General features: G+C 35.6%; 1 protein-coding gene across 17 annotated transcripts in view; it reads right to left on the bottom strand.

Annotated features, from left to right (window-relative positions):
- Positions 1–695: 695 nt before the first annotated feature.
- The window catches only part of LOC306842839 (C2 domain-containing protein 5-like), a 36572-nt gene continuing 20843 nt past the window's right edge, over positions 696–16424 (bottom strand). For 2 of the 17 annotated variants that reach the window (XM_079373950.1, XM_079373959.1), the window contains 18 exons: positions 16052–16166; positions 15650–15820; positions 13402–13419; positions 12897–13088; positions 12150–12336; positions 11894–12058; positions 11636–11776; positions 11463–11526; positions 11306–11367; positions 10880–10975; positions 10650–10739; positions 10373–10460; positions 10198–10284; positions 7770–7805; positions 7315–7386; positions 4138–4331; positions 1763–1909; positions 696–1674 (listed from right to left, as the gene is read on the bottom strand). In XM_079373950.1, the coding sequence (XP_079230076.1) occupies positions 1549–1674; positions 1763–1909; positions 4138–4331; positions 7315–7386; positions 7770–7805; positions 10198–10284; positions 10373–10460; positions 10650–10739; positions 10880–10975; positions 11306–11367; positions 11463–11526; positions 11636–11776; positions 11894–12058; positions 12150–12336; positions 12897–13088; positions 13402–13419; positions 15650–15820; positions 16052–16166 (2051 nt within the window). In that variant the 3' untranslated portion in view covers positions 696–1548. Of the gene's footprint in view, positions 1675–1762; positions 1910–4137; positions 4332–7314; positions 7669–7727; positions 7806–10197; positions 10285–10372; positions 10461–10649; positions 10740–10879; positions 10976–11305; positions 11368–11462; positions 11527–11635; positions 11777–11893; positions 12059–12149; positions 12337–12896; positions 13089–13401; positions 13420–15649; positions 15821–16051; positions 16167–16424 lie in introns of all 17 variants that reach the window. The other 15 variants (XM_079373963.1, XM_079373957.1, XM_079373951.1 and 12 more) reach the window with 11 other exon arrangements.

The following is a 16424-nucleotide window of genomic DNA, read 5'->3' on the forward strand; positions in this document are numbered from 1 at the left end:
AATAAAAAACCCAATTTTATGGTTTTGTTGACTGATGTATTTATATTGACAGTATTAGAGACTCTGTAAGAACTTTGAGAGTTTGTGAATTTCACAATTTATTTAATTTTATATATACATGTGTATTTATGTATATCTTGTTTTTTTTTTTACTTTTTTAATACTTAAAGTTTAATACTTTCCTCCCCCTGGCAACTGTTTTGTTGTAATTTGTCTTTTTTCTTTTTTTATTGATTCTTGATAACATGTTATTGTTCCTTGAATAAAAAAAACAAAAAAAAAACACATGACCTAATTACTATTTATGAGCGAAGCTCTAGTCATGGTAGGATTCGGGAATTTCAGCCACTTGCTAGAAGTTTGGAGACTTTACTGGAGTTTTTTTTTTTTTAATATATACTTATGTATGCGCCAAATTAGGGGCATTATTGCCAAAATGCAATTTTAATGTTTGGTGACTACTGCGGCTCAGAATGAAATAATTATTGTCTTGGCTTTGCTGCCGTATCTGACAAAAAATAAATAAAAAATTCAAAAGGACTTGCTCACAAAGCAAACATAACTGTGTGTTTTGGGTAAATTATTCTGCATTCATTGCAATTATAATATGACCAGAACAACGAGAAATTAAATTCTCTTGAGAAAGCCATTATATGTTAATTAAAAACTGAAGAATTTGACAAGGACTAAACACACCAGAGCAATAATAGTTTATTCAATTATATCATATTAATGTGCAATTTTGATTTGTCCTCAGGCAAACATATATACAAAATAATAGCATTAAAATCAGTTAACACCTGAACAGAGCCGCCCACCTCATATCCAGACCCATCATCTGTACATTCAAGTGTCAGTTCATGGTGAACACAACTCTGCTCTAAAATATCTCTTTCTTGCTATGATTAACTGACATTGCACATGCAAGAGAACTGGACCGGCCTTGCAGAAGTCCTACCCAAACATTATGATTAAAAAAAAAAGCATACATTGTGGCACATGAAAGCAAACAAATGTTTCCAGCATTTGACATGATTTTAAAGAGATCAGTAGGATATGACAGGAAGTGTCTTGTTTAAAATCAGTATTTAAAATCCTGAACTGGATGTCCATGTGAGTGCATCAGTAGTTTATTCCTTTATTTAAATACAAAACATGGCCATTTATAGAGTCATTGACACATTTACACACTCTTTGCAAACACAAAGACGAATTTTGTAGACCTTTTGAATTTGGTAGCTGCCTCCGCCACATTTGGACAAAATGGAATGTGAACAACAATGGCCAACATATAGAGACATGGCAGACGACCTTTCTGAAAGGCTTCTGACGGAGGGGATTTTAAAACATTATTCTGAAATGACACAAAATATTGGCCATTTAACGGATCTAAAATATGACACTTTGGAGAACTAACCAATAAGGTGGTCTAGATTTTCACTTCTTTTTGGAGATTTGGTTGGTAGATTGAGCGTGACACTGTTTTAAATGGTATGGTTCATGTTAAGACTCGTTTACTTGAGAATTTGTCAGTGTGTGTATGTGAGTTCACGTTCCTTCCCCACCGTTGGAGGAGTGTGTGGTGGCTGACTGTGTCTGTACCGAAGTCGACTCGAGTTCAGATTCTTGGACGAAAACAACAGCGTCCCCACTGACGTTGATTAGGCACTGCGCCTGTAAAGCACACAACATGAGCATGAATGAACCAAAGTGATGGGTTGTGTGTGTATGAGTCTGTGTATGTGACTGTGCATGTATTAACCTGGTTCTTGTTAGGGTTCTCCATGAACACACACTCCTTCATGCTGTAGGAGACGACAGCATTTCCTCCAAGAGCAGCAACATGGGCACGAACCATCGCAAATACTTCAGCAATAAACGTATGCAGAAACCCACTCACACCCCCCTCCTAAAACACAAGATAAAATAATGCAATGTGACAATAATAATACCAAGAATATAAATTAATTACTACTTAATACTTTTAAATAATTGTTAAAATATGTAATATTATTACATTAAAAGCAATACATTTTTGCACCATTCATATTTTTTATTATTCATAATAACACAACTTCCCATAATAAATAATATTACCACCAATATTTTCATCAATGTAAATAATTGGAATTCATTTAAAAATGTTTAATACTATTACAATACTTATTATAAACAAGTCATTATACTATGTTATTAATAATAATTTATTTTAAATCGCATAAAAAATTAAACATTGCTAATGTTAATTAACTTTAATATTATTCAAATGTTTTATTTGTTGTATTAATTGTACATTTTAACGACACTAATATTATATATAATATTAAATTAATAATAATCATTTGTCATTTTACTATTAATAATTGTGAACCATTTTAATTAAAATAAATATTTATTTAATAGCATTAATATAAAAATATTCAAAATTAATATTTATTATTGTTACTATTAATATTATATTGTTATACAACCCGAATTCTGGAAATGTTGGGATGTTTTTTAAATTTTAATAAAACAAACTAAAAGACTTTCAAATCACATGAGCCAATATTTTATCCACAATAGAACATATAAATATTTAAACCGAGAAATTTTTAAAATTTTATGCACAAAATGAGCTCATTTCAAATTTGATGTCTGCTACAGGTCTCAAAATAATTGGGACGGGGCATGTTTACCATGGTGTAGCATCTCCTCTTCTATTCAAAACAGTTTGAAGAGGTCTGGGCATCGAGGTTATGAGTTTCTGGAGTTTTGGTGTTGGAATTTGGTCCCATTCTTGCCTGATATAGGTTTCCAGCTGCTGAAGAGTTTGTGGTCTTCTTTGATGTATTTTTCGTTTAATGATGCGCCAAATGTTCTCTATAGGTGAAAGATCTGGACTGCAGGCAGGCCAATTCAGCACCCGGACTCTTCTACTACGAAGCCATGCTGTTGTAATAGCTGCAGTATGTGGTTTTGCATTGTCCTGCTGCAATACACAAGACCTTCCCTGAAATAGACATCGTCTGGAGGGGAGCATATGTTGCTCTAAAACCTTTATATACCTTTCAGCATTCATAGTGCCTTCCAAAACATGCAAGCTGCCCATACCGTATGCACTTATGCACCCCCATACCATCAGAGATGCTAGCTTTTGAACTGAACACTGATAACACGCTGGAAGGTCTCCCTCCTCTTTAGCCCGGAGGACATGGCGTCGGGGATTTCCAACAACAATGTCAAATTTGGACTCATCTGACCATAGAACACTTTTCCACTTTGAAACAGTCCATTTTAAATGAGCCTTGGCCCACAGGACACGATGGCACTTCTGGACCATGTTCATATATGGCTTCCTTTTTGTATGATAGAGGTTTAGTTGTCATCTGCAGATGACACGGCGGATTGTGTTTACCGACAGTGGTTTCTGGAAGTATTCCTGGGCACATTTAGTAATGTCAATGACAATGTCAATAATGTTGATGAGTTATGCAAGTGTCGTCTGAGAGCCCGAAGACCACGGGCATCCAACAAAGGTCTTCGGCCTTGTCCCTTACGCACAGAGATTTCTCCAGTTTCTCTGAATCTTTTGATGATGTTATGCATGGTAGATGATGACATTTGCAAAGACTTTGCAATTCGACGTTGAGAAACATTGTTTTTAAAGTATTCCACAATCTTTCTACACACACTTTAACAGATTGGAGAGCCTCTGCCCATCTGTACTTCTGAGAGACTCTGCCTCTCTAAAGCATCCCTTTTATGTTACAGACCTGATGTCAATTAACTTAATTAGTTGCTAGATATTCTCCCAGCTGAATCTTTCCAAAATGTCTTGCTTTTTCAGCCCTTTGTTGCCCCTGTGCCAACTTTTTTGAGACCTGTAGCAGGCATCAAATTTGAAATGAGCTCATTTAGTGGATAAAAGAATAAAATTTCACCCTTTAAACATCTGTTATGTTCTATTGTGAATAAAATATTGGCTCATGTGATTTGAAAGTCTTTGAGTTTTCATTTTATTCAAATTTAAAAAAACGTCCCAACATTTCCGCAATTCGGGTTGTATAATTTTCAATTGCATTATTAATATTATAAAAATACTTAATGTCTTAATGTACGTGACCTGAATGAGTCTAAAAACAGAGAGACTGCTACCTCTCTGAGTGAGGTGGTCTCTCTAATGAAGAACATGTTGATGATGCCAAGGTATTTGATGATCTTTGCTCCAGGAATGAAAGAAAGCGGGGTCATTTTGACGACTGCGACAGAACTGCCTGAGTAGGAACGATTTGACCGAAGAGAACGAGAGCGACCTTCAGGCAACGGACTGGCCTTCTCCAGAGATGATGCTGTTGAAAGTAAGAGAGCGAGAGAGAGAGAGAGAGAGAGAGAGGGGTAGAGAGAAAGAGAAGAGAGAAAAGAAAGAGGGGGATGGGAAGATGCCAGACATGGCCTTCAGAGGGCGCTGTACAAGACCAACGGATGTGACGAGACAAACATAGTGTGACAGAGGAAAAACGACGTGTGTATTTGTGTGTTGCAGATCAGCAGCATGTGATCAAAGCAAAGCATCAGCACTGCACCATGCAAATAAACAGCATGCAAATACAAAGACAGAGGAGGAGAGAAAGAATGAATGCACACGTTCAATCAGCCTTGATAAATCAGAGGATGATGAGCTTTGAGGAGGGAGGACACTTTTTCCATCATGAGTGTGAAAGAACTCAAAATCTCAAAGCTGTAAAACATCATTCATGATGCAGCATCACAATTATTACACAGAGCACTAATGCGCATGCAGCTCCCAAACATTGCTCTAACTATCTGTCAGTGGACTCAATTAGGGCTGGGCGATATATACAATTTTACGTTGATTATTTTGTAGACGGCATACAATAAAGCAACAGTGAATACTGCAATGATTTTATGAAAATAATATCATGATTTGAACATTAGAATCAGTTCTGTTACATTCATTTACATTAAATGAGTTGATTACAAGATTAAAGTTGATTGATACATTACAAGTTGATTTAAAAACATTTAGAAGTCTCCATTTGTCATTTTTCATGTTTCAGTAAAAACAATATGTACACAAAAACTGCTATTTATTCCTACGTGTTTATCAGGGTTTCCACACTTTCTGAGCAATGAATGTCCATAACTTTTCCATAACTAAAACTAAAGTTGTTAAACAAAAGCCATTAATTGTATTTTATAAACATCACTCACAAAAAGTAAATTTTACTCCAAAAAATATTTCACAATGGAGCTTAACATAATATAACAACATCATTTAGGACAAATTTAGAAATAAGCATGACTACATAATGACTGTTTATATTAAATTATTAAAAATTTTAATTATAAAAATGTTAATAATAATAATAATAATAATAATAATAGCATAACTGGACAAATTTAGAAATTTTCATTACTACATCATTCCGATTTTTTTATTTTATTTAAAGCTGCAGCTCTGTGCGGAATCGTCTTCCGTGTGTGGGGTTGTGCTCCGGCACGGCTCCAGCGTGGATGAATCTAATGTTTTGAAGAATATGTGCGGATACTGTACTTAGGAATCACAGATTCTAGCCTACGTCTTGGAATATATGACCCAAATAAGAATTTTCACCGTATATTGCCATTTGAACAAGTAACAGGTAACAAGTCTGTCACTGAGGAAAAAAACGTTACAATAAATCGCTCAACCAACGATCGGTTAGCTCATATCACATCTAACCGTGCAAATTAATATTATTGTTATACTTTATTCTCAAATTATTAATGTTAACAACATCAGCATTGCGTGACAATGAGTATAGTGTGTATTACCGTGTAGATTTCAATTTCTGTACAGCCTAATCTAATTGTCATGCCATTCGAATTTCATATTAAGAAATTCTTTTAACCCAAAAAGCAATATTTTATTTAAAATATAAATCTTGTGTAATCTGTAATCAGAAGCACATTTAAAACTGGAATATAATTTAATTTAATTTCATAAATACATAATCCTTTCTGGATTACAATTTGCCATCAAAATGATACATTTAATTATTCTAGCTGCTGCGAGAAAAGGCTATAAACGATCCGTCATCCGTTTACTATTAATATACTATTAATTAATTTTAAGAATGTTAGTATTATTTAATATTTAAATTCTACAAATTTCTGTGACTCTTCAGGACCAGGAAATCACACTTTTGGAGTTTCCAATTTCCAGGTTTTCCAGAGATGCAAGATAATGGTTCATAGAAATTAAAATTATTTAACAAGTTTCTTAATCATTTTTGTGCTCATTTAGTGACAAACTGTGTGGAAAACATAACTTGACTGTTTTTTAATAAATGTGTCTTTTACATTTTTTTTATTCAGTAGCTGTTGAGTTATCGTTTCAGAGCATCTACATAAATATTGATACAAATTGTTTTGTTTTTTTTTTAGCTATAACGCCCAACCCTGGACTATACAACCTGTATAGCCATACTTATGATACATCAATGCATCATATCCGACACTGCATGGGCCCATGACACAGTTGGTCTGTGTTTTGTTTATACTCATCACATCAGCAAGCTCAAACATGAAATCACTGAGGCACAACTGAAAGAATGATAGTCTTCATCTTGGCTCCTCACTAGGACTCAACCTCAACTTTCACACTCTGTCAATCAAGTTTGATCGGATTATGGCATATGGCAGCAAGACTCGTTCACTTTTTGATGCAAGACATGGTAGTACGAGTGTGTAAGGATGCGTGTAGAACTATAGACCGTAGTCAGAGTAGATGTAATTTTAAATTTGACATTTGATTTTTAATGAATACAAGGCTGTGAGGGTTAGAAGATAATATGTCATACTGTGATGTACCTTGGTCTTCATTTAACTGGCAAAAATTGTAAAAACAAAATATAAAACACCGTTTATGAAAGTTTCCTGTGACCTAGGACTTTAAACAATATGACATATTTAAAACATTGAACCTAATGTTTTGTTCATATTAACTTCCATATTGTGATTTTTAAGCTCATTTACAAAAATTACATGCATAAAAATTATATATACACATACATACATATGTGAATATAGCAAGGTATTATTTTAGTGGGACATAAATTTGGAATAATGTGCACCAATGAAATAAGCATAATAATCACCAAGCAAATGTTTATGAATATTGTATTAAGGTAGTATGTTAAGTATTCTGGGCCCGTTTTGATTACATCTTGAAGTTAAAGATCCTGTTAAATATGCAGTTTACTCTGACGAGGGTCTATGTGATTGTGTATGTGTTTGTGTATGTAAGCGAGTTTGCGTGTGTGCTCCTACTTGTTTTAACCGATCCGCGTCTTATGGTGTGAGCTTTCAGTTTAAGCTGCTCTATCCAGGAGCTGCATCTGTCTGCAAAGGAACTGTAATCAACTGAGGGGGCTGGACACACACACACACATATATATATAGACAGACATTCAGAAACGAACACAGATAGACACGAACACACACACACACACACATAGAAATATGTGCACATGCGGTCACAAATCCCGCGGACAAGTACGTACACACAACAACACAACAGAGGGACAAAGAGTAGAGGAAATAACACAAAGAAAGAAAGAAAAAAAAAAAAAGAAAAAAGGGGTAAAATGGATGATGCTAGGGTGTGTGCTGCAGCACTCCAAACTGTCACACACAAAAGGAGCAGAAATTAAAAGAAGAAAAAAAAAACAAAAAAAAAACACCCTGGTGCTTCCAGAACTTTCAGCAACGGATCAGGTACTAACCTCTGGCCGACGGATGGCTGCCAACCTCTGATAGACCTGAGACACACACACACACACACAGGAAACCAATGCTGTGTTAAATGGACACACCAAGGAAAACAGGATTTTCCTTAATATTGTGAAAAGCCGGTGTGCAATGTAGATATCAGAACTCAATCATTTTTATGATAATTTTCATTAAAAAAAAAAAAAAAAAAAAAAAAAACATTTAGTAATTTAGTTGTTTTTTCCATTTTTGAATTTTTTATACTATATGTCTATATAGTTATTAATATTTATTTCAGCTTTAGTTATTATATATTAAATTAAACTTAATGAAAATGAGAACCAGATAGAAAAAAATTATTTAATTTCAGTTAGCCTTTTTTTTTTTTCAAGTAATGAAAATGTAATTTACGGCTTTGGTTTTAATGCATTATAATAATGCACCTAGCACTAATATAAAAGGAATATGGCAAACATTTGAAGAGCTATCCACCTTTTTCTTCAACGCGGAAGTAAGCCTATAGGTGAGACTTCCAGTTCATTAGCTGTTATAGATAAATAACGACAAGAATATCAACGTGCAGTAAATGGTAAAACTGTTCGCACTACAAACCAGCATGTTCATTATTAAGATAATACATGAAGATAATACATAATACATATCGTAAGACACACAAATTTTCAATATCAAGCAGCAAAACGAACTGCATTGTATTGTATTGTACAGCTAAAAATAGCTGGACACGGATGTGACCGGAAGCTAGACCCACAGAATTTACAAATGGCCGTGCCCGTTTTTACGGCAAGAAAAAGGTGGATAAAGGATTGTATGGGACACTGGGTGAAGTTTAAATGGGTCATATGACATTGCTAAAAAGAACATTATTTGGTGTATTTGGTGTAATGCAATGTGTTTATGTGGTTTAAGGTTGAAAACACATTATTTTCTACATAATGTACATTATTGTTGCCCCTCTATGCGCCTTTCTGAAATGCGTAGATTTTTACAAAGCTCATTGTTCTGAGAAGCGAGGTGTGCTCTGATTGGCCAGCTATCCAGTGCATTGTGATTAGCCGAATACCTCAAGTGTGTAACAGAAATCTTACACCCCTTACACCCCTTGTCCCGGCACGATGAGACAAAAACAATAAAACCCATTATAAACGAGGCATCTGTTGCATCCAGTGGGAACATAATTACTGATTATAATGACTAGTGGTCAACCTTTATATCTCCAAGGCCGATGTATTGGCCGATATTTGGCATTTTTCAAATATCGGCATGGCCGATGCGTTCGAGGCGGGACTTTTATTTTGACAGCGCTGACAGCGGCAACACCTGAGCACAGTGCTCACATTCTCCCTCTTGTTCGCTGTCGTCGTTAACAGTTCGGTCTAATACAGACAGAAGTCCGTCTAATAATCAGATAGAACTTTTAAACAAAGAAATTGGTTACAGTGTTTACTTCCTTTTTATTTATATTTTCATTAAATATTTAATTATTTGTGAAAAAAATACTTTTAGTATTTAAAGTATAGGTATGTTTATTTGACAATTTTTTAAATCCATTTTCAAATTATTTAAAATTTCTTAAATATTAATTAAAATAAATAAAATTATATTGGCTTTATATCGGCCACCCTGCTTTCCAAGATATCAGCATCGGCTGTCAAAAAAACAATATTGGTCGACCACTAATAATGACTTATAGCGTCTTTTTACACGTCGCGTTGCATCGCGCCGCGTAAACATTACCATGTCTGCATTTGTGATCGGAGAAACAACAAGCGCTACACTACACTGCTCAAAACTCGCATTAGTGGCAAATTCTTTAAATATGAAAACATACTTACAGGCTGTGAGTCAGAAGCGCCAGACTGTCCTTACAAAGTTGGAATTGCCCCACTTTATAGACACAGTCTTTGTGCACAGCTGGCAGGCTACTCTTCCAGGTTCAGGAAATAGTCCTCCATAAAATGCGCTGCACAAACTCTAATATTTGGGTTGAACTGTTCTGGAACAGTGTTGCAAATACTTAACCACTGATTTCTAGTTGTGTCCTCTTTTGGAAGCCCAAATGAAGTAATTTCGCTTTCACAACGAAACACAGCGTCTCCAGGACACGGTGCCGGCGGCAGCAACAATACTACAGCAAGAATAAAAATCATGCCCTCTTTCTTTGCGTATTCATTTGGGCGGTGTTATGCAAATCTTCCCACACAATGACGTAGACATGTGAGGGCGTGTTTAAATGAGCCGTTTTAGGAGGGTGTGGACAAATCTTAACTATTATAAAGAATATCTCTTTGAGTTTGAGACTTTAGTCTTTGTAACCACAGGGATCTTATCTATGCACGAACAGCTTGTAACACTCCAAAGAGAAAGGAAAACTTGAAAACGCATCATATGACCCCTTTAAAGTGAGGATTCACCAGGGTTTACCTTTGGGGGAGCTGAGAGGATTGGGAGAAGGAGTTTCAGCATTGAGCTCCAGATTGAACTGAAGCTGATCGTCATTTTCTGTTATGGCTACAAGAAACAATCAACATTGAGGATTTGCTTTTCAAAAAGGTGTCTTGCATGAACATACAATACATACAGTACAGCACATGCTTACACTTTATCAGTGTCTTTTCCCCACTTTGTTTGCCATTCTCCAAAGGTTGCTCTTTGTCAAAGCTCATTGCCACAGCTGTCACCGCCACCTGCCAATTAAACAACACCGACCAATCATGTGGGACAGAGATAAAAGAACAAGAATGAATCTAAACAGGACAAACAGACCTTAATGCCTTCGTTCTTACTTTTTTGTTGTTTAAAAGAAATAAGATCACAAACTGAATGCTTAATAACATATTAAACAATTAAGGAAATAAGGTCAGGTGTGTTCTCACCTGAATGAGCTCATCTTCAGGTATGGCTACTGTGAAGTTCAAGTGACAAAGACAACAGGGGACCATCGACCGCAGTTTGAAGTACAAACTCTACAGAGCACACAAATCCAGTTAGAGCAGTGATATCCAAACACACTTAAATCATTTGGTTTAGCTGGTCCATATCAAACCATGATTGTACTGAGGAAAAATAGATAAATGTACTCAGAAACTACAAAAAATGTATTCACCTTCAGCAGATTCTCACAGAGGTCACTGAAAATCTTATTCAGTCCCTGATTGGTTAAGTTGGCGTTAAGGCGGAAGACCCTCACAGAGGAAAACATCTGAAGAAAAAAAAAAAGTTTGATTCCAGAGTGAACATCTCTCAAAATAGCTTCATCTGTTTGCATATATTAGGGCAACAGTAACTGTCTTCATTGTTAATATATATATATATATATATATATATATATATATATATATATATATACATATAAAATGCTGCTCATAAAATTAATATCTGTGCTGTGGTTTGAAATGGCTCTTGCTGTCATTCTGGATTTATTCAAATACTGTCCATTTCCTGAACACTGCAGATGGTGTGTTGATGTGTTTACATCTTCAAGAACTCAAAACTCAACAGAAACCAACAGGTTCACTGGGATGAACAGTACCTGTATAGCTGAAGTCCAGTTCTGAATCCCAGGCATTATTTCAGTGTTGCAACTGTAGAATCCTGAAGAGAAGACAAGAGAACGTCCATACACAGGTGAATTTATAGCCCAGTAAACACAGAATAGATTCTAACAATGGTCTACCACATGCGTTTACCTGCTGGGGTGGGGGAATCAGTCAGAAGGGCATGTATATCTTCCACAGCATCCGTGTCATCAATCTAGAAGAGTATTAAAACATTAAAAAGATCCTTCAGTCTGCAAAATGCATTTCCAGCTTCTCCATGTTCATCTCTCAAATCCACCTACCACCAGTGCAAGTCAACTTACCTCCAACACAAAGGCATCCTTCTTCCCATGGGATAGGTCTAGTTCTGAAACCTCATCTGAACTCTCTGAATGAGAACGAAAGAGACGAGACCTCTGGCGGGGCTCAGGGATCGGCGAACCAATGATCTCTTCGACAACCTCCTATACAATGGGGGGGGGGGACAAAACGTTTTAGCTGTGTTTTTGAAAGAGGAACAGGTGGATCAATTAAAAAAATATAAAAGCTTTGAAATACACTTGATGTGTATATGTACTTACAGGAGGGTTGATTTCATGTAGTTCTTTGTTTTTAGAAATGGTGTCATTGATTTTCTTCTGCATATTGGAGATATGCTGTTCGTATGTGATGTCACTGGGAGTTTTTCCAGCAACCTGGATTCCTCCAGGACTGGGTAAAGCTGTCAGATAAACTCCTGTTGCTGACTAGAGGCAACAAATAACATTTATTAGCTTGAAAACATATTTAATAAAGTACATAAAACGCACTGAGCATTATTGGTAATTGCACACTGACCGCTAATCCTAGCAGCATGGTCTCTCCAACGCTTATTTGGATACGTAGACCAAACAAAGCGTTCATGCCTCGTAGCTTCAATTTGTTCATCAGCTGTGTGTGGAGTTCGTACTCTAAAAATGGCAGAAGATTGCTAATAACCGTGGCGTTCACTTCTCCTTGCGCCTTCTTTTTAGTCCGGCACAGCCTATAGTGAGATGCAAAGAATACCCGGATGACCTTCTGAATGGAGCACATTTTGAGAAATCCGTATCCGACAATGCAATGGGCTTGACTTTACAGTCATCCAAAGTAATTATTCACATGGGACAAAAACTGTTTCAAATGTCTGTTTTATTAATTCACTCACATGCAACATTGTCATGTTTCATTAAAAGTGTGGGAAGATGGTTGATGCATGTCACACAAGTCACTCAAACTCAGAGCAGATGCAACAATGGGTTAATGTGGAAGTATTAACTATATACTGAGTCACAATGAGAAACTGAAAACCCTAAATAATGAATTGCATGCGTGTAAAGGAACAGTGGTGTGCTTCATGCTGAAATAGGCAGTGCACATGTTTATCTAATTAAATCGTAGCCTTTGAGATTTGTTTTATTTCAATCACATGTGTAGCCCTAAACACTGCTATTTAAAATGTATCATTGCATTCTAAATCTAGTTTCATATACTATTTTCATTATACCGTGCAGTACGCAGGACAATTATATACCATTTGGACAGGATGTCCTGTGCATGTAATACCTGGCCTGAATCAGGCAGCCCTTCCCGGTGATGTTGGCTTCAGTAGGCAAGTCGATTGTGGTGAAGAGGACGTCGGGCACTTTGTAGCGGTGACAGCAGCAGCAATAGATGAGCTGAGCAGGAAACGGTATATTCAACTCATCGTAGGGTATGTGACAAAACCCACAGCCAGGGGACACCACCTCCTCAAATCTAACAGAAATAAACAGGGCAATTAGTACATAAACAATAACGCAAACCCACACACGCAGACCCAAACTGAATAAAATAATCACAAGCATACAAATGTGTCAAGATGCTATTATTTTTGAACATAAAACATACATATGCAGAGACAGGTAAATGTTTTTAGCCCTCAGGACTTAATTTGGTTAGTAGCCATAAAAAAACACCCTCAGCAAACATACACAACACACACACACACACCGATTTAATTAGTATTGTTTAGTATTGAGATTAAAGGAAAAGTTCACCCAAAATGAAATTTAAGTTATGATTTACTTACACTTGTGTCGTTCCAAACCTTTTGAAAAAAATTTTTTTTTTTTTATTGATGTGCGCTTGTAAATTTTAATCAAGAATATTAACTTTTCCTCCCCTTGCAACAACATCCCTTCACATAAGATCGCAGCAAACAAACAAACAAAGTCATCAATCAATTCCAAATCAAGTACCATCCTCATATATATATATATTTTTTTTTTTTTTTCTCTACTTGTTCAAGAAGCCATTTCACTCAGATATATGTCACAATTTCTGTTTCGTGCCAACTTTAAGAGCTACTGTATTAAGCCTTAAAGACCTAGAACATTTTTGGGGCACCTGACACGCCTGCACTTTTCTTTGTTTTTTCCGACCTAATCTAGCAGTCAGCATCAAGTGCCATATATCATTATAAACATGAGAACTTGAAGTTTCAGTCTAGCTAATTTAACGTCCCAATTTTCCCTTTGTTTTCTCTAAGAATGAACGAATTCCCAGAATTTTAAGAAAAAACGCAAGCAATAATTGGGTGTTTTTTGTTGTTTTTTTACTGTGTACTCAAACAGAAACTCCTGAAGTTTGGATTTTTTTTCTTTAAAAGTTGTATCTGGGTATTTTTAATTGTTACACTTCCAAATAAAATTTTGTCTACATATAACATTGCCCATGCAAGTTATAGCCATTTAATACAATATTATTATAGGCGCTTTTCAGTGAAGAACAAGTCTATTTACTTTACTAACAATATAGATGTGTCCAAAAACATTTAGGGAGTGAAGAAAATGGAAACCATGTTATATAATAACAAAATACAGTAAAAAAAAAACATTTTCAATTAAAAAATAAATAAATAAATAAATAAATATAAAAATAAATAAATAAATAAATAAATAAATAAATATATATATATATATATATATATATATATATATATATATATATATATATATATATATATATATATATATATATATATATATATATATATATATATATTTTTTTTTTTTTTTTTTTTTTTTTTTTTTCTTTTTTTTTTTCAATCCAAGTATGAACAACAAACACAAACAGTGCAGCAAGTTGTGAAAAAAATTGTCTTGTGCAACAAAAATACAAGAAATGCAAATGATTCACAAACTACACACAAAATGGGTGGGAAATATACAGAGTGCAACAGAAACAAATAGTGCAAATGATTTTAATGAACTATATAAGTATTATTTACATAATATAACAGCCAAATGGATCGATCCGCTGGCTGAACTCAGAAATGCGTCAGAATTTTACCGGGACATCGCCTAGCGACGCGAATACCTAAATTCCAGAGTTTTATCCGATATGCATTTTTTCATCCTTGTTTTTGGTTTGTTTTATACCAAAGTGCTCTGTCCTGTGTTTTTCTGGGCTTTTTCAGAGCGTGCTCTCAGGCAAATGTGTTATTTTGTGTTTGTTTTCACGCACGCACGACACACTACTTTCACTTTGCGTTTGGTCAAATTTCCAAAAAAACACGCTAAATAATTGTTCAAAAGACCAAAACCTATGTTTATTGGTTGAATATGTGACAGTTTGAACCAATCTATGCACGGGGGTGGGACTAAAGGTCAACAATCTTTCCTGTTTGGCTCAGAGGAACGAAATTAATTGGTTTCTTCTGACGAATCAATGTTGTCAAAATGTGATGACGTAATCACGTAGGCTATGGAGCCTCTGAAATCCAAATGACACAAATGCGATCTCCGAAAAGCGGAGAATCTCTGCTTAACAACACATGCTTTACAATGCATTCAGATAGGATTTGCGGTTCAAAAGTTATTAAACATTTAAGAACAATAGTTATTTTTAGTAGCAGGCGACTGTCTTGGTCTTTGAGGGTTAAGGAAAAAATTCAGTGAATAATGACTTCATTTTATTGTTGAAGTCGCAATGAAATGAAGTATTGACATCTTTTCTATATTGTGACATGCACTGGATTATCAAAAGAAAATGTTCACAAGATCTATAATATTTATTTAGAAAACAGATGGGGTGAACTGTCCTTTCTTTAAAGTTACTGTATGACTTTTTAGAAGACTAGGGATATAGCAAACAAGTTGAATTATTATTATGTATTATTTTCTTGGTACACCTTTTTTGAAGTTTGATACGACATGAGGGGAGAGTTAATCATCACATTTTTTATTTCTGGGTGAACTATTCTTTTAAGAGTCCCTTAGCATGGGGCCAAAGGTGTGTGTGTGTGTGTGTATGTGTTATGTGTGTCATTAACCTACCCTAGCGAGGCTGAACTACCCATATCCCCCTCGACCCTCTCTGACCCTGTAGAAAAGACACAAAGCGGTTGCCGTGACAACCTGTGTTCGGGGTCCAGCGGGCCGTCCTGCATGAACCGGGAGCTAAGGATCGCCGCGGTGCCTGACGCTGATAGAATACACACCTCCTCACTGCAAACACAAAACACACGCAATCAGAGTCTTTCATTATGGCTGAATGACAGAATGAGAAAGCTGTGCAACTAAAAATCAAGACATTTATCATTTTAATTGACTCCTTCAACCATCTTGAAAAACCTGGATATATGAGGAAGTCAAAAAACAGTTGAGAACCAGCGTGTAGAAAGTAACATTCTCAGAGTTGAGTATTGTGTGTGTGTGTGTGTGTGTGTGTTTAAGTACCAGATGCTGGTGGACTCGCTGTACCCCACCACAGCGTGGCAGCCAAGAGCTTTGGCATGAGACTTTATTTCCTGACGGATCTCCTCCCACCATGCATCGCGTGTCTCTGGCTCATCTGAAACAAATGTATTTACATCATCACGCACACCACCGGCACATAAACATCCCTTCTTGGCTTTAGCAGCATACTAGCCCTGTTAGCTGGTTTACTGATGCTCCCAAATCTGGCACAACTCACAATCAATTTTTGTCTAAAATGTATTTATTTCTTTATTATTATTGTCTATATTCCCAAAGCGTGTTTTTGTCAACAAACTCTTTGATCAAAAAACAGAAATTAATATTTCAAAAACTGAACAACGTGTGTTCTCTT

This window comes from Barbus barbus (genome assembly GCF_936440315.1).
Source record: "Barbus barbus genome assembly, chromosome: 23".
Taxonomy (NCBI): Eukaryota; Metazoa; Chordata; class Actinopteri; order Cypriniformes; family Cyprinidae; genus Barbus; species Barbus barbus.